The sequence below is a fragment of the Panthera tigris genome, chromosome A2 (genome assembly GCF_018350195.1).
Source record: "Panthera tigris isolate Pti1 chromosome A2, P.tigris_Pti1_mat1.1, whole genome shotgun sequence".
In the NCBI taxonomy this organism is placed as follows: Eukaryota; Metazoa; Chordata; class Mammalia; order Carnivora; family Felidae; genus Panthera; species Panthera tigris.
In genome coordinates this window covers 137,545,151-137,569,992 of record NC_056661.1, presented here as the reverse complement: position 1 = coordinate 137,569,992, position 24,842 = coordinate 137,545,151, and the positions used below count along the sequence as shown (strand labels likewise).

The 24,842-nt window shown below is 38.4% G+C and overlaps 1 protein-coding gene across 4 annotated transcripts in view; it reads right to left on the bottom strand.

Moving 5' to 3' along the window:
• Positions 1 to 24,842, bottom strand: part of CPED1 (cadherin like and PC-esterase domain containing 1) — a 268,756-nt gene that overhangs the window by 37,157 nt on the left and 206,757 nt on the right. For all 4 annotated transcript variants that reach the window (XM_015540679.2, XM_007089175.3, XM_042970757.1 and 1 more), the window contains 2 exons: positions 8,721 to 8,838; positions 1,818 to 1,954 (listed from right to left, as the gene is read on the bottom strand). In XM_015540679.2, the coding sequence (XP_015396165.2) occupies positions 1,818 to 1,954; positions 8,721 to 8,838 (255 nt within the window). The remainder of the gene's footprint in view (positions 1 to 1,817; positions 1,955 to 8,720; positions 8,839 to 24,842) is intronic.

The window sequence follows — 24,842 nt, the reverse complement described above, 5'->3', positions numbered from 1 at the left end:
GAGTAGCAGCCACACATTCATGTGTGATCATGGGAGAATTACTCAATCTCTCTGAGCTTTAAATTTCTAAAGTAGAAAACAGATACAATATCTACCTCACAGATTTGTGATGAGAAAGAAGTAAGATTTTAATTTATTTGTTTACAAATATCTGTTAAGTGACTATTACGTATCAAAAAGTTGTGCTAAGCAGTGATTCAAACATGTTCCCTGTCCTCATGAAGCTTACAGTTTGGTCACACATAAGGTATGAAAGTTAGCAGCACACCTAGTTCCTTGCACACAATCAATTCTCTGTTAATAAGAATACTAAGTGACAGTTAATAAAAGCCTAAATGTTTGGTTCCTTCTTTTTCTTTTTTCTTTTTTAAAAAAACTTTTTAACTATTTATTTTTGAGAGAGAGAGACACAGCATGAGAGGAGAGGGGCAGAGAGAGAGGGAAACAGAGAATCTGAAGCAGGCTTCAGGTTCCGAGCTGTCAGCACAGAGCCCGACATGGGTCTCGAACTCACAAACCTTGAGATCATGACCGGAGCTGAAATCAGTCGCTTAATCGACTGAGCCACCCAGGTGCGCCTCTTTCATTTTTAATTTTTTTTTTTTAACGTTTATTTATTTTTGAGAGACAGAGAGAGATGAACTGCAAGCAGGGGACGGGCAGAGAGAGAGGGAGACACAATCCGAAGCAGGCTCCAGGCTCTGAGCTGTCAGCAGAGAGCCTGACGCAGGTCTTGAACCCATTAACTGTGAGATCATGACTCGAGCCAAAGTTGGATGCTTAATCAACTGAGCCACCCAGGTGCCCCTCCCCTTGCTTTCCTTTTTAAAAGTAAGTAATACTGACACTTTTATATTTAGAGATACTCTCAGTCATGAAAATTGGTGCAGTTGTATTGGAATCACCATGAAGAAATGTCCATCCTCCTGCCCTGCCCCTCACCCCCTGTAATTCTTTTTAAATTATTTGCTAGTAGAAAATCTAACCATAGGCCTAATCTGAAAAGCTAGCATACATTCATTCCAGTACTCATTTCCTTTTGCATTAATAGAACTTAAAAAAAATCAATTTTGGAACTCCGTGTTGCCCATCTGTGAGAGCTTACAAACAGTTTGTAAGGAAAGAACTTTGAAAATCTGGGTAAGAATTACTTACTTCATGTTAACCAAGCATCTCAGTCTATGTGCCCGGTTCGCACGTCCAAGGGCTCTGCCGGAATCTACCTACTCAGAGTGCGCCTAGTAAGAAGACACTGCGTGTCCAACAAATCAGCTTAGAAGCCTCACTAAAGCAAAGGCAGCCTAGTGAGGTCCGTTTGAGACCTGCCCGGGAATGTGAAAGAAGATCAGGAAGGTTAGTGTCTCATGCACCCAGGAAGCTCTAGCAGAAGTGAGTCTTACATGCAAGAACATTTCATGGCTTGTGCAAGTGAGCTGCAGACGTCGGCTGTCACCGCAGTGCCTCGCTAGAGCTGCAGTTTGACCAGGCCAGCTGCTCTGAACCGCCATCTGTCAGTTGACGTGGCAAGCGCTCACCAATTTGTGCTGAGAAAAACCAGCATGGAATTGGGTCAGCACAGGACATGACTTTAATATCCTCCATCTGTCAAGTAGACTTATTTGGAAATAATTGAGCAAGAATTGTTAAGGCTCTTCTATTCTAACATTTGCCCGTGATTCAAAAAGCCAGACTGCATTGCATTAGTTATCCTCCGCAGAGTAAGAGAGCAGGAATTGGTCTACTAAATACAACAGCGTGGCTTTTGGTGATGCAGGTGGCAGAAATTAAAGGCTTCCCCTGCCGGATCCGGAACCTACCTTCCTTCCCCCCAGGCACCGCTGGAGTTGAGGCTTAGTTAGAACGCTGTACTGGCAGTTCTGAGGCTGCCACGTTATCTCTCTCCAGTCACAGGTCCTGTTGTCTGAACAGCTAAGGCAAGGCACGATCCATTGGCCTGGAATAGACAGCAGGACCTTTGCTCACATTCTACTAGTGAAATTACAGCTTGCAAGTTACTTTAGAATTCAGCTATGGCACAGTATTATAAATGTTACAGTGAGAAGACCACTCTTGCGTACATCTGTGGAGCGACGCACGCCCCCCTGACAACCAAACAGAGTTGCAACAGGTAAAAATATTCTGAAAGAACACAGTCCATGCTGAAGTCAAGTACGGGTCCTGCTCTGTGAAACTGCATCCTTACAAAAAACTAAGTGATTGGGTACTACTCAATTATTACTTGTTTTTAAAGAGTACACTAGGCACTTAATAGAACCGAAGTAGATGGGAAGCCACTGATATCGAGGTAATTAACCACTAATCTTTATTAGCGTGAGACATGCTTAGCTTAGCAATCCAATAATAGATCTATCCCCTGCCTTCAAGAGAGTCAAGATATAAGAGAATTATTTCAATATACTGCTAATTTGTTATTTCGAAGACTAGTTATTGCTCTTAATTTGATCGGTGACCTTTTTGGTGTGAATCTCTTCAGCTCTTTCTAGCTCTGTGGCCTTCATTTCTCCAGCCCTTAGATGAGGTATGTACTGTTCTCACACGGTTGATGGGAGGACTGAATGGGATAATGTGCTTAATATATCTAGCACAATTACAATATCGTATTTATCTTTGTTACTAGCTGACTTCAGGCACAGAGTAGGTCATGAGCTTTAGTAAATGTTTATAAGATAAATGAATATTCTCAATGCATTTGCAATCTTTTCTATTTTAGTGATAAAGTAATATGTATTCAAAACGCTTCAGCTTTTAGTGTGAGTAGAGATGTTCATAATCAGAAAAAAAAATCAAGAAAGGATTTTTTATTTTTGTTTTTTCCTTCTTCATCTTTTCAGAAATGGAGTTTGAACTAGAACATTGAATACAGAGTGGTTATTTATATCCTTTGTGGAGAATGCCCTGACGTCTCCAACAATCACATGCTCTACCCTAAAGGTCTTGCTTATGTTACCACTAGATGTTTCTCTTCAAAACATTGAGGAGCCAAATATTCCCAGCTACTTTTTGAGTTAGAAAGAAAAAAAATTAACAACTTTGTCCATTCTGGCTTTGATTTGTGGTTCTGCTAACAAAAGTATCTGGTGTGGTAGAGGGAAGAATCTCTACTTTTGAGCAATGAATATGGTGTGCTTCCATTGCATGACTTCAAGGATGTCAGAATCGTGTGAGTGTTTTTGGAAATAGTTAGAAATGATAAAATACGAGAGGAGGTTTAGCTTATGGCCTCCTACTTGATCACAGAAAAGAAAAAAAGAAGTGTGGGTATATTAAGAGAGAACTGGGGGAGATGAAAGAAAATAGTACTCTCTAGGAGGATTTTAACCTAAAACGTTATTGAAGTATTTACCCTACAAGATGTTAGGTGCTACTGATGTTAAAATATAATAATTTTAAAAAATAGTTAACATTTCATAGCACCTGCCAGAGGTTAGGGATATTCTGAGCACTTTCATATATTAACATATTTAAGCCTCTTAACTACAATGTTAAGCCTCAAAAAATTTACAATCAGGTTAGAGGGTTACAATTTATACATGTAAAATAGTTACAGCATAATAAAAAAGGCATAATTGAGTAAAAATAGCTGCGTGGTATGAAAAGAGTCTGGGCTCTAGAGACACACACACCTGAGTTCTGCCTCTAGCTAGTTCTGTGGACCTCAGCACTGCATGTTAGAGTCACCTAAAAAGCTTTTTAGAATCCCGGTGCTCGGATCGTATGCTGGACCAATTTAATCAGAACCACCCGGTATGGAACTCAGGCGTCGGTGTTTTTTAAATGCTTTTCAGGTGATTCCAATATGCAGCCACAGTTGCGAACCACTGTTTGGCTTGAAAAAATTACTTAATATTCTCTCTGTGAGGAAAATACATATGGCACCTGCCATAGTGCCCGATACCCAGCAATCGGTGAATATATTTTACTCCTCCGCCCCCACCTCAAGTAAGCCGTGGCAGTTCAGAATAAAGAAAGCATCACAGAAGTCAGAATTGTCATGGGGCACTTGAAATGTGTTCACGTCTTCTGGATAGACAAGATCTGGAAGGATGGAATGGGTGGTACTTTGGGTGACGAAGCCACCCTAACAGCAGGGACTAAAGAAATAAGTAGCTTCCACAAAAGATTACATATAGGAGAGAAAAAGGTCTGCTCGGTAAAAGGCATTTCCAAAGTTTCCAAATGTAGAGAAGAGCAGTGCTACTAAAAGACGGAGAGGTGCTGGCTTTTGAATGGCAATGTGAAGATTATCCTCAAAAATGCTTGTTTCTCCATCCATTTCCATTTTGTGATTTTTCTGTGGTTTTCATTTAGAATATAACTTGCTTCTAAATCTGACTTTGCACTGGAATATAGGGTTTGTAATCAGTAACCAATTTCTTCACATCTTCACATCTTCACGATGATTTGTATTCAGTGGGCATCCTCTTGAATGGGGTGGAATGGGCTTTGGGTCTTGTGTCCACCCTCCTCTTTGCCAGATGAGGTAAACTGAGGCCACAAGAATTAAATGATAGAAATGGGATCATGCTGTTAATGACAGGTTGGACCAGGACTGAAGTCTTGGAGTCTCCAATTTTCTGATCCTTTTGTCGTATTAGGCGAGGATAGCACAAAATCATCAGTTGAAAATGAAATATGGCCCAATGGTCTCTTTGGTAGCACTTGTTTATAGGAAAGCCCACATCAGGTTGTTTTAATGAATGCCTTTATTTTAAAAAGCTGTATTTATTTAGTGGGTTCACCTGTTGATGGAGACTATGTTTAAAAAAAAAGATGGGTAATTTTCTTTCTAATAGGATGGTGGGTATGTTGGGGACATAAATGTGTTTCTGCTAATGAGATTATATCTAATAATATTTTGAAGGTCTCTGTTTTCATCAGATCCTTGAATATTTAAGGGCACCTGCGTCCTCTCCCCCAGACATTTTGTCCTGCTCTAACCTTGCTGACAGCTAATTTTGTACAAGCTGAGGTCTTCTTTGGCCATTTGCTTCTAAAGCTGAAGAAATAAGTGGCCAATTGCATGCACAAAAATCCAAATATGGGCACAATTAGTTTGTGGGCATAAAATCTCATGCACATCAAAAGGACTCCTGATTGGGTCTCTGAAATCTTGGCCTCAATGCTTCATACTACTATATATTTATATAGTCATAACTCTTTGCATTTTTGTATTGGTTTAAAATGCCCCCCCCCTTTTTATTGTGATTTAGTAATGCTGCTTGAAATAGACATCTGTATAACATCTGCAAGACTGGAGTTTCTTGACATTTTAAATGATACCAGCTCTTAACTAAAATTGTCAAAAAGAGAGACATGAATTCTATGTTATATATTTAAACATTGAATGAATCAAAGCTGTGATTTCTGAAATAGAGTATGACATATGTTTTAGGGAATGACATTCTGAGGAATAAATAGGGCTTTTGGGAGAAGTTATTTGGTTTATAATTATAGCTTTATATTTAATGCAAGTTAGATTCCAGCCATTTAAGTGAATCAGATTGGCTGACATAATGGAGGGAAGAAACTCAACTTTGTGACCTAGGGCCATGCTGAGATGTAAAATCATATAGATGGCACTAAATCCTGACTCTACACTGTTATAAAATAAAGCAGTTTTCCCTTAAGAAGAAAAAAACACATCATATTTTCAACACTAGAAGTATTAAAGTATAAGTTGTCATATTCCCTTGCTACAAATAAAACATGATAAAATATTTTTGTTTATATGTCGTAAAATGCCTTTGGAGTTATTTTCCTTTAAGGTAATTATCATTCAAAATCATGTTTAATCATGTATAAATTTCTTCTTTCTTTAGATTAGAATTATTTTTTCTTTCTTAAGCAAGAACTTTTATTCTTAGTCTGTGTTTTATAGTTAGATTCTTCTCTAAAGGCTTAAGATCAACTTAAAAATATGAACAAAAGTCACGCAAAATGATATTAGCTAGTGTTATCGAAAAGACACATAAACCATCATTTCGTTGGCAAGGTGAAAAAACGGACCCAGTCCTGCTAAATAACTGTAATGTGCTGTGAAAATAAGATTTCAGAACTAATCTATGGTCATGCAAGTTAAGGCTGGACTTCCTAAATAAACTTCCTCCCAATGTTGTCCCACCGTGACAGCTTCTTTCAGCAGGAGGGAGTCCCACCATCAAGGAAGGAAATCGTCTCTGGCAACAAAACTCCATTCGCGCAAACTGCTGTTGCCGATCTCACTTGTTTGGAATCTTTAGATCTTTAGGACCATAAGAGTGAAGCAGTTTTCCCTGGTCGATTGTGCCCTGACTGCTCGCAATCTTCTGTGGAAAGGAGGAGGGCTTGGATCTCGGTTTTAGTTCAGCAATCATTTTTGAATCATCTTAGACACTGAAAGATGCATGAGGGACAATCTCGGCTCTGGAGAAACACAATCTAGGGCAGTCATCATAAAAACGAACTGCTAATGCACCCTTACTATATTAATAAACACGCACTGTAATGTAGGTACCTATACTTCCATATCGATGTATTATGTTTGTTATAAAACAAAAATAAGAATGATTAGACATAAATAAATGTGTATGTATTTTAAGCTTTACTGGCTTCATCTTGGGGACTGTCCCATGCCACTCCCTCCTCTTGCTCAGATGTACCATTCCACTTTGAAAACTACTGATTAGAGAAAGAGAGAGAAATTAAACACTTGAAACATAATGAAGTAAGTGCTACGGTAAACATGTGCCCAAAGTATTCTGGGGAGCTAATCAGGGGGTGGGGTGGTAAGGAGAGGCTTCCTGGAGAGGAAAATATAGCATCGGGAGAATTGGACCAAGATGAGAAGACTTTTAGGAGCACAGGACAGCATGGACAAGAATGTGGAACCCTGCAGCAGCATTATTGGCATGAAGTGAAACCAAGAGGCTGGGAGGAGCTGGGAGAGAGGAAGGGCCAGATTATGGGGGCCTAAAAGGGTCAGATTATGAGGCCTGGTATCGTCGGGCTAAGAGGCATGGGCTTGACTGGGGAGTCAATTTTGGGGTCTTCTCTAAAGAAGCCTCGCTACTCAAGTTACCAGAAGGTCCCTGTTCGAAGGCAGCATCTCCTGTTAAGGACCAGGCATGGAGATAGCTTCATGACAGGGCCTGGCGTAAGTTACAGCAAATTTAATGAACAGAAAAAGATGCCACTTCTTGAGGAATCTCAGTACCATATCTTCAACTTTTTGTTGATGAACTTTTGACTTGGCTCAATAGCAGGAAGAAAGTTAAGTTGTTTTATGATTCTCATAAAATGTCATCTGATAAAGAAAATCCATAACTAGACACATCGGGGTCTCCTTTGTACGTAAGAGTGTATATCTCATTTAGCTGAGAATCATAAATCATACCTCCTGACATGTCATAATGGGTAAATCCCTCCCTATGCAGCGACTGTAATTTATTATTTAGAACACATGTTCAAGAGCAGGGATATGCCCACGCTTGCTCACCGTGCGTGCCAAATTGCGATTTGTACTGCTCATTTGTGAAACTCATTTCCCATTCAGGTTGTGGTGTGAAGTTCATGGTGAGGGTAGAAAAGCTCCTGAGTGTTTTCTTAGACTTTTTAGATGAAGGGAGACTTGGGGTCGTGAGGCCAGATGGGCAAGCAGAAATCTCAGAGAAGATGCTCCCTGTTCCTCTTATCTTTTTGGAAGCATTTTTGGTCCCCACCTTTGGATTGACCCCACTAGACTCCACTGAAAGAAAAGTGCTGGGGAAGGAGGTAAACAGGGAAAGTGGATAGTGGCACCAAGGTGTCTCATTCCGGGTCTGTTCTAGAATCAGGCAGGATTCAACACTATAATTCCAATTTGACATTATGATTTTCCTGCTTCTATTAATGCTCAATATATGGGAGACATGAGAGATCATTCTCAAGGATTTTTTTTTTTATATAATCAAAGGAAACGAAACTTGTTTCCTTAAGACAGTTCTTTGGCTGACGTAGTCTACGTACTCTGTAGAAATTAGAGTACTAAGTGAACTGATAGTGTGAACAAGTCAGATTCCCTGTCCTCGTGCAGCTCACAATCTGGGAAGACTGACACCAAAGAATTAATTACATACTTAGCATTTAAATAATTGTGGAAATTCTCATGGAAGAAAAGCATGGAGTACAATGAAAATGTATAATAAAGAAACAAATCAGAGGCTGAAGAAAGGCTTTCTGGCACAAGTGACTTTTTGGCTGATATCTGTAGATGAATATGGATTCACAAGGCAAAGAGTGGAGGGTGAAGAGAAAAGCATTTGATTAACAAATATTTCACATATTAAAATAATGCATTAATTACATGTGTTACAGTTCATACTAATGAAAAAGTTGTGTAGTACCTTGATTTTTTTTGTATAAGGATAGTTCAAATAAGCGTACACTCGGGGCGCCTGGGTGGCTCAGTCGGTTAGGCGTCCGACTTCAGCTCAGGTCATGATCTCACGGTTTGTGAGTTCAAGCCCCGCGTCAGGCTCTGTGCTGACCGCTCAGAGCCTAGAGCCTGTTTCGGATTCTGTGTCTCCCTCTCTCTCTGACCCTCCCCCATTCATGCTCTGTCTCTCTCTGTCTCAAAAATAAATAAACGTTAAAAAAAAATTAAAAAAAAAAAACAAATAAGCGTACACTTATCTATATCAAATAATTTTTTTAAGAGAAGTGACACCCAATGTACTAGTCACCTTTTGTGTCCCCAGATGGACAGATCTTTAGTTCAGGCTGTGAAATGGCTTCAATGTAGTCAGAGGAAATAGGCTGTAATCCACAGGCTTCTTCTGGGTGAATCAGCAAACCACAATCCTGCATTAAAATGATAGATAGAAATTAGCTGCAGTGAACATGACAGATAGTAATAAAATCTAAAGAATAAGATTTTTTTGTGCCAAATAAACTTTATAGATAAAAAGGAGCAACTGCTTACCCTTCTCACTGTATTGGGTTGTCAGAAGTTGTTTGTGCTAGAAGTAGCTACTTGCATTGAGGGATAAATATAAATTCCAATGGCAATTCAATCTTTATTTTGGCACTGACATTCATTGTTGCATTAATACTGTCACTGATATTATTACTGCTCTGCCAGTTTTTAAAGAAATGGATGCAAGTTTTACTTTAAAAACATACCTGTGTGTTGTTGATTCATTAAAAATATACTGTATTAGAAGACCATATATCAAGTGAATAAAAAGCCATTAATGTGAAAAAGTGGGAAATATTTGAGGAGAATTAACAGATAAATTCCATTTCAATTCACATTTATTAAGGACCCATGATATGTCAGAAATGGAGTCAAATACATATATTTTTTTCAAAACATGTTCATGTATTTATAAAAATAGGTAGCATCTCACTGCAGTGAGTATCATTGTAGAGGCATGATATGTACAAAGCAATTCATTCTCTAGTCTGACATGTGCAGTGGAGAGCAGCAGTTTGGCTCTCTGAAATCTCTCTTCAACTCTCCCCTGTACTGGCAGGTTAGAATACTCTCATTTTCACTTACCTTTTCCTTCTTCCCTTCCTTCCTTCCTTCCTTCCTTCCTTCCTTCCTTCCTTCCTTCCTCTCTTTTTCCCTTCCTCCCTTCTTCCTTTCTTCCTTCCTTCCTCTCTTTTTCCCTTCCTCCCTTCTTCCTTCCTTCCTTCCTTCCTTCCTTCCTTCCTTCCTTCCTTCCTCTTTTCCCTTCCTCCCTTCTTCTTTTCCTTCCTTCCTTCCTTCCTTCCTTCCTTCCTTCCTTCCTTCCTTCCTTCCTTTTTCCCTTCCTCCCTTCTTCCCTTCCTTCCTTCCTTCCTTCCTACCTTCCTTCCTTCCTCTTTTTCCCTTCCTCCCTTCTTCCCTTCCTTCCTTCCTCCCTTTACCCTTCCTCCCTTCTTTCCTCCCTTCCCCCCCTCCTTCTCTCTGTCTCATGCACACACGTGCTCTCTTTTTATTGAGGTAAAATTGATATATAACATTATATGTGTTTCAAGCGTGGAACATTACAATTCAACGTGTGTACACACTACAAAGTGATCTCCTAGCTTATTCTCACAAGGTATTGGGACCTGTACCTTGCCTGTGTCCCTCCATCCTCCTTCACCTGATTCCACTGCCTCCCTTTTCATCAGGCTCTCACAGTCTATCATGTTTTGGGGCAGGTAAAATGCTATTCTTTCTATCGGGAATGCTTTCCCTCTCATTTTTCCTGGAGAGTGTCTTTTTGTGTTTTAAGTCTCAGCAAAACCTTCTTGAAACTCTAGCATGATTGTGTAGCCCCTCCCTAGTCCATGTCACCTCCGCTTGTTTCCTTCATGCCCTTCACCATTTGGTGATAATTTGTTATTTGTGTCTTTTCCACCAGACTGAATACTATATGAGAGCAAATAATTATTTCATTCACACATATACCCAGTCCCTACCATATAGTAGGCAAATATTTATTGGATGCATAAATGGTTAGGCTCAATTGTCTCTCACTTCATATCATAAATTCTCGGTAATGGAGAGAAATAATGAACGGGTTTGCCCTCCTCTTTGCTCTGTAACTGTCTCTAAGGAGCAATTTCTAGTCACCATCCCTCACCCTTTCACATAACCTCACACCCAACTCAGATTTCCACATCTCACATGAGAAGGTTCAGGATAGTAAGGAACAAAAGGAACGAGGGTGATGTACAGACTTCTTAAAATCTTGATTCAGTATACATATTTCCATTTTTAAATTAATGACTGAAACTGGAATTTAGAATACTGATTAAAGATTAGGAAAGTAATTTGTGTTAAAGAGCTCCTTATAAAAATCAATTAAAATGACACAAAGTTAATAAATGTTGTGAGGAGTTTTTGTCTGAATAAACATCTATGTACGATATGTATGAGTGTGTGTGTGTGTGTGTGTGGTGTGTGTGTGTGATATCCATCTATACATTTATTTTTGGTGCAGGTTGGACCTGTTTTTAAGGCTAGAAAAATGACATTAAACATTTACGGAATTGCAAAAAAATGTTTACATCAAACATTAGAGAAGACAATGAGAAATATCATTATACACTGTTGATGGGATTGCAAATTAGTTCAGCTACTTTTGGAGGAAAGTTCATACTAAAATAAAAAAAATCACAGACTCCATAGCCTTGATATCAGACTTCTCAGAGTCTACTCTAGAGAAAGCCTTATGTAATGCATAAGGATAGACCAAAATAAACGAACCAATATGGAGAGATTTCTAAGACACATGATTGAGAAAACAACTCAAGAAATGCTTTGTTACAGAACAACATATGCCATGTAAAACACACCATGGACATGCCACCAAGGCACCTAAACTCAGGTACTTTAGACTGAGATGCAGTGTTCAATGTTTTAATAAAAAGATACCTTTCAGTACATATATATATTTATGTGTATAGATATAGATAGATGATGATGATCATGATAGGTAGGTAATAGATACATAGATAGTAGATTGATTCATGCAAATAATGTTGAGACATTTCTAAAACTCTGGATTTAGATAAACCTTTGCCTGAAGATTAGTTTGTTTGGGGTCTTTCTGGTGTACGTATGTGTGTGTGTGTTTATGGACAAATCCTAATATTCACACACGGGGGGCATTAGAAAGTCCAGACCACAGCTGACAGAGTCCCAGCTACTTCTGCTGAAGCCCAACATGTAATTGACATGGATCCATCACTGAGAAAAATGTACTGTTACATGTGCTGATCTGTGGGGGGCCCAGCTCAGTCACTGCTTAGTGGGTGTGGGCTATTTGGGGTGAGTTAGTCATGGGAGCTTTTCTGAGGTAACATCTGAACTGAATAATGGGAAAATCAGGGAATGAGAACTATGAGAAGAAATGTCACGTCAAAGGCCATAAGATAAGGCAGGAAAAGGATTTATCTGACATCTTAAGTAAAAGAAGAAAGTCATTTTTAAGGAACTCATATGCTGACAATCTACATTTTAATGATCAAATCACAGAATCTTTCTTGAGATGGCATCTCCGAGCTTGTCTACTACAAACTCCTACTCAGAGGAAGAACAATTAATTCATAACATGGTCATAAGCATTTTTGAATACATCTTCAAAATGGAAAAGTATTAATACCTAGAACGTGCAAAGTGCCATGCTGAGAATGCAAATCCCTAACCTCACGTGGCACAGTCTAGCTCATTGTCAGAAGTGTCTTCCCAATCCTGCACTGAAATCTACATCTTATTTTTTCTAATTATCTTCATAGATGCAGCTTAGAAAAAGTTTAATAATACAGAAGCATGTTCTGACTTCAAAGCTTCTGAAACAAATGGACGGCAATAGAGTATGGTAATCTTTTATTTATTTTTTTTATTTAAAACAAAAAAAATATTTTTTAATCTTTATTTACCTTTGAGAGAGAGAGAGAGAGACAGAGTGCTAGTGGGGGAGGAACAGAGAGAGAGGCACATACACACAGAATCCAAGGCAGGCTCTAGGCTCTGAGCTGTCATCACAGAGTCCAATGTGGGGCTCAAACCCTCTAACTGCGAGATCATGACCTGAGCCAAAGTTGGATGCCCAGCTGACTGAGCCACCCAGGTGCCCCGAGCATGGTAATCTTTTAAACTGTTCAGTCGGTTAAGCATCCGACTTTGACTCAAGTCATGATCTCATGGTATCTGGGTTCCAGCCCTGCATCAGGCTCTGTGCTGATAGCTTGGAACCTGGAATCTGCTTCATGGATTCTGTGTCTCCCCCTCTCTCTCTGCCCCTCCACCCCCTCATACTCTGTCTCTCTGTCTCTCTCTCTTTCTCTGTCTCTCTCATAAAAATAAGTAAAACATTAATTTTTTTAATAAAATAAAATGAAATGTTTAGTGTTTGCACTTTCTGAATACCCAGGATCCCACGTATGAGCCTATGATAATAGAATAAATATAATGTAGAACACAGAAAAGCAGAGTGGGAGGCAGACTGAGGGACCACTCCCAGACTGAGTGAACTTTGGCCTTTGTGTCTGAATTGCTACCTGGCATGGTGCTATTTCTGCCTCAGATGGACGCTCCAATCAGCTACTGTTCTGTGACAGTTGGTAGGATCAGACATGTTGGTTCTAACTAAACAGCCATGACTCTAGGAAATTATTTTTCTTTAAGTTAATTTATTTATTTTTGAGAGAGAGTGGGGAAGGGGAAGAGAGGGGGAAAGAAAGAATCCCAAACAGGCTGTGCACTGTCAGTGCAGAGCCCGATGCAGGGCTTGAACTCACAGACCATGAGATCATGACTTGAACCAAAACCAAGAGTTGGATGCTTAACCACCTGAGTCACACAAGCGCCCCCTACTCTAGTAAATTCTAAGCACAGGAATCAAAGTAATATTGCAAAAGATAGATATAGCAGAGGTTAGGAGAGGGAGAGCAGATTTTAAGGTAAATGAAACTTAGTCATATTCTCCTTTCTGAGGTTTAGGTCAAAGAATATTCTATTGTATTCTGTGTTTCCTTTTTTATTTCTCCTTAGCAGTTAATCTTTGTTTGCAGTTCATAAATCTTAACCCTTTAGGTTAAAGTCTTCACTATTTTGGAAAGCCAAAGCAGCCCGCTGACGTGGACATTATTCATTTTCTGGCTGCAGCCAAACAATGTGACTCTTAAGGTTGAATGAGACAAGCATATGGCTAAATACAGACCTGAGTCTGGAAACAGAGTTGAGGGAGTAAGGAGAAGAAAAATGGTATCTGTGTAACTGGGGGGGCTCTGTGCACAGTTTATGAACTAAGAGAATAGGGGCATACATTGGAAAGAGCACCACTGTGTTAAGGGATCATACTTTCAAATTTTGGTTCCAGCTTTGCCATGAACTGTCTGTATGATATTGAGTGGGTCACTTGATCTAGTTTTCTCAACATAAAATGAGGAAGGGTGGAAGAAAAAGAGGGTGGAAATTGCATTAAATGATCTCTTAAGTACGGCAGCAGACAAATGTTAGGTGCCTACAGAATACCCATTCTCCTTTCCTCCTTTCTAACAAAAGACCTTTGTTTTCTTGGGCAGAACAACCTATCTAGCATTAAAAGAAGAAGAAGAAGAAGAAGAAGAAGAAGAAGAAGAAGAAGAAAAGAAGAAGAAGAAAGAGGAGGAGAAGAAGAAATTCTATTTCTCAGTCTTCTTTGTAGCTAGACATAGCCATGCAACACGATTCTGGTCAAAATAAGTAAATAAATAAAATTAGTAGGTGAATGTGGAAATTGGCTATGAATTTCTAGAAGTTTTGCTTCCCTGATATAAGCTTTGCCTCCTTGATGCTATACATTTTTGGTCACCCTGTTTCTTGATTCTGCTTGGAATGCAGATGTGAGCCTGAAGGGGGAGCAGCCATGCTGTGACCATGAGACGGCCATGAGCAGAAATTTGAAAGCGCCCAGGGCATAGATGAGGCTACAGAGATGCAGTGCCAACTTTGGGCTGTCCTCTGTGCTTCTTGCTGTGGAAGAGAAACAAACTCATACTTGGTGAAACCACTGTGGAGATAGAATATGCAGCCAAACTTCTCTTTTCCTCTAAGAGTCTGTGAAACCTATTCTTCTTGGGCCATATGAATCTTTTTGAGTACTGCCTTAGCTATTAAAAGTGCTTATCCCTACCAGTAACAAAATTTAAACTATCTTGAAAGAAAAAAAAACTCATTAGCATCTCTCCTTTCTTTCTTCACTGGGGTGATTAGTAATTTGTTCAGGCTCAGGCATATTCAGGAAAATGAATGACAGCTCTTTTGGTCTTAAGTGTCATCCCTTGGAGCCTCAGAGTCTAGATACACAAAAAAGGTGGTATTTAGCAGAGTTGCTTAAAATGGTCTTAACCCCAGAGAGCTCCACATTTAGAGTACATCATTTTGCTGGAGATTTCACAAATTCTTTACTGGGTTGTCATAGCTCTCACTAGAATCCAATGAGATACTTATCAGGGATTTCCTTGTTCAAACATGTGTAGAGTATATATGTTTAGTATATAATTTTAAAATTTTACTAACTTTTCATGAAATGTTGTAGCAACTAACAGAAGAATCTTAAGGTGCCCTTGGTTTTACCCCCTACTTATCCATGAATCCATGATCACTGTTTCTTGTTACCAATTTTTCTGGAAACCTATTTAATTCCTTAAAAACATGTTTAGCCATAAAGGAATTTGTGGTGTTTCTCATTTTTGATGTGATATTACCATATTTTTAGAGGCACGGACTATTTGATCTGGTAGGTATTTTTAAATCTTACTTGCTTTTCTGGCCCCATGGAATCACCCTTTTAAGATGAAACAATTCTCTCCTTCTCCTACTAAATAATGAAAAATGCCCATCTAAATTTAAAAATACACATTCACTCTCTAAGAAATCCACACCTTCCAAGGTACCCATTTCTTCCTCTCCTCCTGGACCTCTGCTTTTTCCTGTAAGTCAGTAGTGACTTCTCAAACTTGGCAATCCTGGTACAGTTCCTAGGGAGGCAGGGACCCCTCTATATCAAGACTGGTCTTTCTGACAAGAAATTAGGTTCCTAAAGGATCCTAAAATTTGTCTGGAACAACAAAAGACCCCAAACAGTCAAAGCGATTTTGAGAAAGAACAAAGCTAGAGTTTCCTGATTTCAAACTGTATTGCAAGCTATAGTAGTCAAAATAGTATAGTACTAGCCCCAAAACCAAACACATAGATCAATAGAATAGAACAGAATAAGAGCCCCCAAGCCCCATTTCTATATGGCCAATTAATCTATGACATAGGAGGCAAAAATATACAATGGAGAAAAGACAGTCTCTTCAATAAATGGTGCTGGAAAAACCAGACAGATACATGCAAAAGAATAAAACTGGAGAACTATCTTACCCCATATATAAAAATAAATTTAAAGTGAATTAAAGAATTGAATGTAAGATGTGAAACCATAAAACTCTTAGAAGAAAACATAGGTAAAAACTCTATGACCCTGGTTTTAGTAATATTTTTTTTGGACCATTCTCCTTACACAAGGGTAACAAAAGCTGAGATAAACAAAAGGGATTATATCAAACTAAGAAGCTTTTGCACAGTGAAGAAAACCATCAATGAAACAAAAAAGCAACCTATTGAATGAGAGAAGATATGTGCAAATCATATATCCAATAAGGGACTAGTATACAAAATATATGAAGAACTCACATAACTTAACGTAAAAAATTCACAAATAACCCAGTTAAAAAATGGGCAGAGGACTTGAATGAACGTTTTTCCAAGGAAGACATATAGATGGCCAAAAGGCACACAAAAAGATCGCAACATCACTAATCATCAGTGAAACGCAAATGAAAACTACAATGAAATATCACCTCACACCTGTCAGATTGGCTATTATCAAAAAGACAAAAAATAACAAGTGTTGGCAAGGATGTCGAGAAATGGGAACCCTTGAACACTGTTGGTGGGAATGTAAACTGGTGTGGCCGCTATTGAAAACACTATTGAGTTTCCTCAAAAAAATTAAAAATAGAGCTATCATAAATTCCAGCAATTCCACTTCTGGATATTTGTCCAAAGAAAATGAAAATACCAATCCAAAAAGATACATGCACCCCTATGTTCATTGTGGTATTATTTACAACAGCTAAGATATGGAAGAAACCTAAGTGTCCATTGATAGAAGAATGGATAAAGAACTGATATATATGTATGTGTGTATATACGTATATTTATAATTTTATATAAATTATATAAATATATAATAGAATATTACTCAGCCATAACAAAGAAGGAGCTCTCGCCTTTTTCAACTCCATGGATGGAGCTAGAGTGCATTGTGCTAAGTGAAATAAGTCGGAGAAAGACAAATACCATATGATTTCACTTATATGTAGAATCTAAAAACCAAAACAAATGAACAAATGAGACAAAGCAGAAACAGACTGCTAGCTACGGGAAACAAATCTTTGGGGGACTTGCAAAATAGGTGAAGGGGGTTAAGAGGTACAAATTTTCAGTTATAAAATAAATGTCATGAAGATGTATGCTGGGGAATATAGTAAATGATACTGTAATGACTTTGTAAGGTGACAGATAGTAACTAGACTTATCATGAGGATCATTTTGTAGTGTGTAAGAATATTGCACCACTATGGTATACACCTGGAACTAATAAGATACTTACATTTCCATTTAAAAAGAAAGAAAGAAATGAGGTTCCTGAGGAGCTAATTTCACTATCTTGTTCCAAAAGCAAAGAATTTTTTTTTTATCTTCACATTGTCTCTAGATTGAACAACTGCTTTCCTTGTATTGTAGTCAGCAAGCTATAAAATACTGAATAGTTCTTATGTGATTCACATTATTAGATACCTAATGAACATTCATAGAAAATTAGCTGAGGTATATATTAGCAATAAATAATTACAGCATAATCCACCTGAAATCATTGTTTACATACCACATTGATCCTAAAACTGAACTTTTTCATTAAGAAAAGAGTGCAATGCCTATAAATTCATATGAAAGGAGACTTATATCCTTCATGGGAGGCATTTTGAAAATATCTTGCAAATATAATTATTCTGCTAAGACTTTATCCTACAGGTATACTTTATAAAGTCTGCAAGGGAATTTATTAGAGTGCTTTGTATAGTAACAGAAACTTGACACAACTCAAGCATCCATCAATAGGGAACTAGTTAAATAACATCCATGTAATGGAATATTTTGTAATTCTTAGAAAAAAAGGATACAGAGTAAAGCTATGGAGCAGTACAAAAGAAATTTTATTAAGAGCAATAAATCAGCTTGCAGGACATTATGTATACCATTTACTTATTTAAGTTTACTTATTTAAGTAAAAGAAAATGCTAAATATTGTATTTGCCTGACTGTGCCTATGTATTGCTGGAATGATGCACAGATGCCTCTGATCAGTGGCTCTATTGGAGATTAAGAACGGTAGGCCAGAGATGAAGAAGCAGAAATGAACTTCTTCCTTATGTTTTTCAAGATTTTGCCATTAGTATGGCTGATGATTATATTTTTAAAAATATCTATTTAAGTGAAGAAAATCATATTTAAATTTTTTCATGTTTATTTTTGAGACACACACACACACACACACACACAGAGCATATATAGGGGAGGAGAAGAGAGTGGGAGACACAGAATTTGAAACAGGCCTCAGGCTCTGAGCTGTCAGCACAGAGCCCGACATGGGGGTCCAACTCAAGAACTGTGAGATCATAACCTGAGCTGAAGTCGGACACCCAACCCAGGAGCCTCAAGAAAATAATATTTAAAATGGAAAAGTAAAAGAATAGAAAATCAGAAAAGCCCTGATAGTTCCTTTAAAGGTATACTAGTTTTCTGTGCCATGACAAACTGCATGGCTTAGAATGACAGAAATGCATTGTCCCACATTCTGGAGACCAGAAGTCTGAAATCAAGATGTCGGCACGTGTGGTTCCTTCTGAGGGCTGTGAGGGACGAGGGACCCACTCAGTCACTTAATACTGACCTGGGTTCACAGCGTTTGTAGTTTATCAGTGGAAACATCATCAAAAGGGAATCGATGGAGTAAATGCTCCAGGTAGAAAGATGAGCAGCTGCCACATTTGGGAAATGAGTGAAAACATGGCCATTCAAGTTCAGAGAGGACGGTGTTCGAGGGCCAAGACAAGAAGTGGGTAGAAATCAGTAAAATTATTCTGGAATCATGATTTTCATCCTTGTCTCATTCTAATGACACAAATGCAGAATTGTGACAATGAATTAAGCTTCTTCAGTGTTTAAAACTTCTTATGGGATAAGGCTGTAAGCTCTATCCCCTTACAAAACTTATAAAGCTTGCTACTGAGTAGATGTTCTTTTAAGAAACAGCATACAATTGAGGCTCCTGGGTGGCTCAGTCAGTTAAGCTTCCAACTTCAGCTCAGGTCATGATCTCATGGTTCATGAGTTCAAGTCTTGTGTCTGGTTCAGAGCCTGAAGTCTGCTTCAGAGTCTCTGTCTCTGTCTCTCTCTAACCCTCCCCCACTCTCACTCTCTCTTTCTCTCAAAAATAAATAAACATTAAAAAAAAATTTAAAAAATTTTTTTTAAAAGAAACACCATACAATTAAATATTTTTATTGAGGAGCAGGAGACACTTTGACTTTTATTTACAGTTTGTTCTAATAAAATATTTGCAGTGAATAAACTACCTATGCAATTGCCTTAGTTTGAAGTTTAATGCAAATGAGTAACTATACTTTGTGCAGGAGGGATGGCTAATAACATTGCTTTAAAAATTGGGACACTATATGCTAATTTGGATGTAAATTTTAAAAAAATACAATTAAAATTAGCCTAAAAAAATTGGTACTTTTCAATGCTTGATGTTCCTGTTTTAATGAGAGTTTATAAATAGGTTTTTAATTTTAATGGCTTTTAAGGAATAATGGAACTTGATGTTGGGGAGCAGAATTATAAATGCAGCTTGACTTGCTATTTGTGTTTGGAATTCATAGTCTTACGTGTAACTGATTAGGACCCATGTAATAATGAGCCATCGATAGGATAAAACAGTTGTGTGTTTCTTTCCTTAAATATCAGCTGAAAGTGGCCATATATTATACTACCTGAGACTATTAAGCTGGTCCCCAGTGAACTCAGGAAAAGGGGAAATTGCAACAAATTATAAACAGATGAATTAGTTCTACTCAATTAAATTTATTAATATGACATCAATATTTGGAATACTTCTATATATTTCTCATGCATTCCACATCCCTGAACTAATATGCAATTTTCTCTCTTTTAACCTAGATGGCCTCTCACTTAGCTAGGACGGAGCCAGCACGATCCTGCTTGCTGCAGTCCATTCTGAGAGGCACCCTGTATTCTCAGTTTTAAAATGCATATGAACGTCTGGGTCCATGGAATGGGGTCTGGAAATCTAGTGAGACGGAGCCTGTGAGGAGACGGATGCTTCCCACTTCCGGTGAGCTGGGAACCCCAAGGAAAGCAGCCTTTGTTGTGGTCTTTCAGCACTGCTGGTTTGGGTTGCAGATGGAATCCAGAGGGTAGATGTGAATGCAAATGAAAAGAAAGAATGAATTTATAGGTTTCGATATTTCAAAAAGTTCAGTTCTTTTTGATTTGTGAACAAAGGCATGTGGAATTGGAACTGAATGTGTGACCATAGGGTCTCTCGTGTTTGGAAGCATCTGGATCAGTTTGAGAAGTGACAGAGTAACAACAATCATAGCAACTAGAAAAGGTTGTTTCCTATTTCGAAGGAGCAAACCTATTATCTGTAGACGGAAGCAGAAATAGTAGTGCTTGGAAAGAGGCAGGAGGCTACAGAGATATCTTAAAGGACAACTTTTCACTGTTGTTTACTTACCAATAACGGTGACACCAAATATAACAACATTTGCCACACATTAAGTAGCAGTCAGGTCTTCCCAGGAAATACTGATCACTCATGGTGAGTATAACTGCTGATGAATTTCAGCAGGGACAGTCCCACTTGTCAATAGCCCACTAATAAAGTACATGGAGTGGTGATCCTTAAAAATGTAGCTTTGGTAGGGAATCATCTGTGTGAGTGGCACAAATAGAGTAGAATATTTTATTTTTAGCATTTATTCATTTTTTGAGAGGCAGGAAGAGACAATATGAGCAGGGAAAGGACAGAGAGAGAGGGAGGCACAGAATCCAAAGCAGGCTCCAGGCTCTGAGCTGACAGCATAGAGCCTGATGTGGGGCTCGAACTCACGAACCATGAGATCATGACCTGAGCCGAAGTCGGATGCTCAACCGACTGAGCCACCCAGGTGCCCCAGAGAGTTGAATATTTAAAAAAAAAAGTTTGGGGCACCACTCGGGCACTTCCTGCCTACATTCATCTTGGTGACTGTTACACAAACACACCTATACCTACACACACCCATACATGCACACGCAGGTGTGCACACACAATGATCCTTAGAATTGTGGAATTTTGAAATTTTAAGGGAACTTATGCCAAGTGACATGTGAAATATGCTAAAAACGAATGATCTCATTACATGTCTTAAGTTATAAATTCCACCTCTTCTGAGGCTTTAATAGTAATTATTTAGCATTAAGAGTATTTTTAAAGATCACCCACTGATCAGCATCCTATACATCCACAGTTAAGCTCAAAGCATGCTAAATGTGGCTACATTCTGTTCAGAAGAAAATGTGAATGCATTTAACACCAAACATCCAAGCTACTATGACATTGAAAGATCAAAAGTTAATGTTAATTTTTAGTGTAAACATATCCCAACAATGCAAGTATTAGACAGTTATGAAAATAATGGTTCTATAACAGGACAGTCTTTTCTATGTGTAATTTTATATGTTTATACATGCTAATCAAACTTTTAAAAATAATCTAAAATACTCCAGGAGAAATCTTAAGGTCACTCCCCTAAGTCATTACTACACAGAGAAAAATGTAACTTCAAGTGGAGAAGCCCAGCCAACACTATCCTCATTAAGTGATTAAGAGAAACACATCACTTCTGCAGAATTTTTGCCACAGACGTATACGTTCACTTAATGAGAGAAAGCATCAACACAATTCCAAATTGAGAGCCACCCTACCAAATAACTGACCTGCATTTCCCAAAAGTGTCAAAGTCATGAAAAACAAGGAGAGACTATGGAACTGCCCCAGATTTGAGAAGACTAAGAAACATGATGACTAAAAGCAATTTGGGATTCTGGAACGGAAAACAACAACAACAACAAAAAAACAAAAAAAAACCCACCAATTATTGGAAAAACTAATGAAATTCATATAAGGTGTTTAGTTAAGTAAAGATATTATACCAATATTAATTTTTTTAGTATTTTTTTAAAGTTTTATATATCTTCAGAGAGAGAAAGAGTCCCAAGCAGGCTCCACGCTGTCAGTGCAGAGCCTGATGTTAGGCTTGATCTCACGAACTGTGAGATCATGACCTGACCTGATCAGGAGTCAGATGCTTAACTGAGCCACCACATGCCTTAATTTCTTAGTGTTGATAGTATTGATAAAGTACCATGGTCATGTGGAATGTTAATATTAGGGGAAGCTAAATGAAGAGGATTTGGGAACTTTCTGTAATTGTAAAATTAATTTTACAAGTGAAAAGATAGTCCAACACAATTTGATAGTCATATTTTAGGGTTTTCTTGAAGGGCAAAAATATATTAACAGTGGAAGAATGTTCTAACCACTAAAAAGCTTTTAAACAGTTTTGTTGGAGTGTCATACAGCAGAGCAATGACATATGGCAGTGTGCTATTGGCATCCATGGATATCCCATGGCAGAAATTGTAATCTACAAGCATTGTGCTCTTAAAAAGTGGGGGAACTGTGGGAGGACAGTCTACAAGCTAAAGAAGAGCTGAGATACACCTACTGTATTTATGGACTAACTTTGGGGGAGGCACCAATCTCCTGGTGAGTTGGCAAGAAGAAAGGGAAATACTCCTTAGAGAGAACCTGGGGTATGCCAAGCACCAGGATGGGCACTTCATATACACGAATGCATTGAATCTTTACAACTGTTTGAACATTCATTCAGCAGATGAGGAAATGAAGATTTGTAGAATGTGGGGAAGCTTTTCTGAAGTCAAACAGTTTAATAAGTAGAGTAGGTAGAGTTTGAATCCTGGGTCTAAGTTTCAACCCATGCTTCCTAGACTGAAAAAAACAAAACAAAACAAAACACCCAAAATAAAACAAAACACACCATGCTAAGAAATGAAGATCATGTTTATGAAACATTTCCAGACCAATTAACTCTTCATCAGAGAAGACTCTTTTCTCATGGCTACAGATGGCATCTCTAAACATAACCAGCTGCACTTTAAAATGCTTACGGTTGGTCAAAAGTGGGACCAAGCAAGAATGTGAATGATTCAGGTCAAATCTATTCTCTCCCATGGAAAAAAAAAAGCCTCAAAGCACCTTTCCAGCTCATGCTTGGTCACTCAAATTTTTTTTAGTTTTGAATAACAGCACATTAGGAAGTCACTTATTAACTAAAGACTTAAAATTAATTCCCATGGCAGACAAGAAACAGTTATTTACATATTATGGCCTATCATCAAGGAAAATATCTGTTTTAATATGATTTTCAAAATCATCAGGACTCCCATGTCATGTGTTTTTAGTTCTCCAAAGAAGTTTATGGTTTATGACATTTATTCGCTGGTTTTTTTTTTAAAACTGATTCCTTTAGCAGACATTTGTTCAGCATGTACATGAGCTAGCCACAGCCACTGCCCTCCTGGAGTTCTGGTAGAGAAAACGGATATGTAAACACACAATTGTGGTGGAAAGTGCTAAATGCTGTAATGAAGATTGTTCTGGACATAGTGTTGGCACAATGAATGTGATCAACTCTGCTTTGCAAAGGAGATTACAACTTGAAATACACTGGTGTTCACCAGGCAGATGGGGGCTGATGGAAACCATGGAGGCGGGGGCAAGGGGGGCAAAGCAGTTGATTCTCTGCAGTTCCAAGGCCTACAAAGGAGCGAGCCACCCTTTGTATCTGAGGGCTAACTGCACTCTGATTTATAAATTGCCAATTTTTCTTCCCTGCTGTGACTATTATTAGCTTGGGATTCAGTCTTTAGCCATAAAACACACAAGACAATGTAGAACACACTGAACATGGATTTTGACTACTTGTGTTTGGGGACCGTGTAAATCATATGGTGGCAGCTACAAAACTCTAAAGCAGTTTGTTCACAATGTAACCCAGCCATATCAGTTCAGGCTTGGATATTGCCAGTTATCAGCAAGTTTGCCCAGTGAGAAGCTGGCATTTTCCTGTGGAAAATGTGCTATCTTCCTTGGCATGCAAGGCAGAATTAAGTGTTGCCCATTCTAATGGAGGAAATCAGGACTCCAGGATCCCAGTTACAAGAGAAGGTGTCCTGGGGAAATTTTAAGATACAAGATTGTCATTTAGCCTGTCTTAAATTCCCCATGGGTTTTAAATTAGCTCATTATTTCCCGAACTTGAATGCTTAGCTGTGATTTGATCATTACTGATAAGCGGTTGTCACAACTCACTGTGTGGGATGAAGTGACTCTTTCATTTGAAGCCAACTCTGGAGAGTGAGACCTTATAGATCGCATATCTCTGAGTCCCTACAACTTTAGCCTCAAAGGCTCCTGTTATGTATCTTGCCTCAGGTTTCCTCTCTCCACTCAAAACCACTGGGTCTTCTCTCCTTGGCCACACACTCAGGGGATTTGTCTCCTACCACTGCTTCTCAATAATCCACAACCACATGGCATTTCAAGCTGATTGCCAGAATATGTCACTTCTCTGCATTAGTCCACAGCTGTTCTGGGATCCTGCTGTCACCAATCAGATATGCTTGCTCGGCCCAGCAGAGCCAAGTTATAGCTAACATTGCTTTAAAGTCAGAGGCCTGGCTTTGTTCTAGAACTCTGCAGTTGTTACCCTGCTCAGATATGATACTTTGTTGCTCCTTGGTGTTTTATCTCTAAAAGGCCAACTGTGTCTTAAGGCTCCACCGTATTGGCTAACTTTGACAGGTCAAAACCAAAACGGACATAGCATTAGACAATATTAATTCCCACTGAGTCCCCCTTCCCTATGCCAAGTGTTTCTTGTAATTGGAGCTGTGTATATAACTGAACCGTTTAACAGCTAAGGCTGATAATTGGGGAAAAAAATAGTATCTAAGAGGATAAATTGCTCAATAGATGGACCATTATTTTTTTTTTTTTATCATTCCCTGTGGTGTTTTAAAGTTTCAAAATCCTATTTTAATTGTACTTTAAATTTTTTATTGAAGTAAAAATGATGTA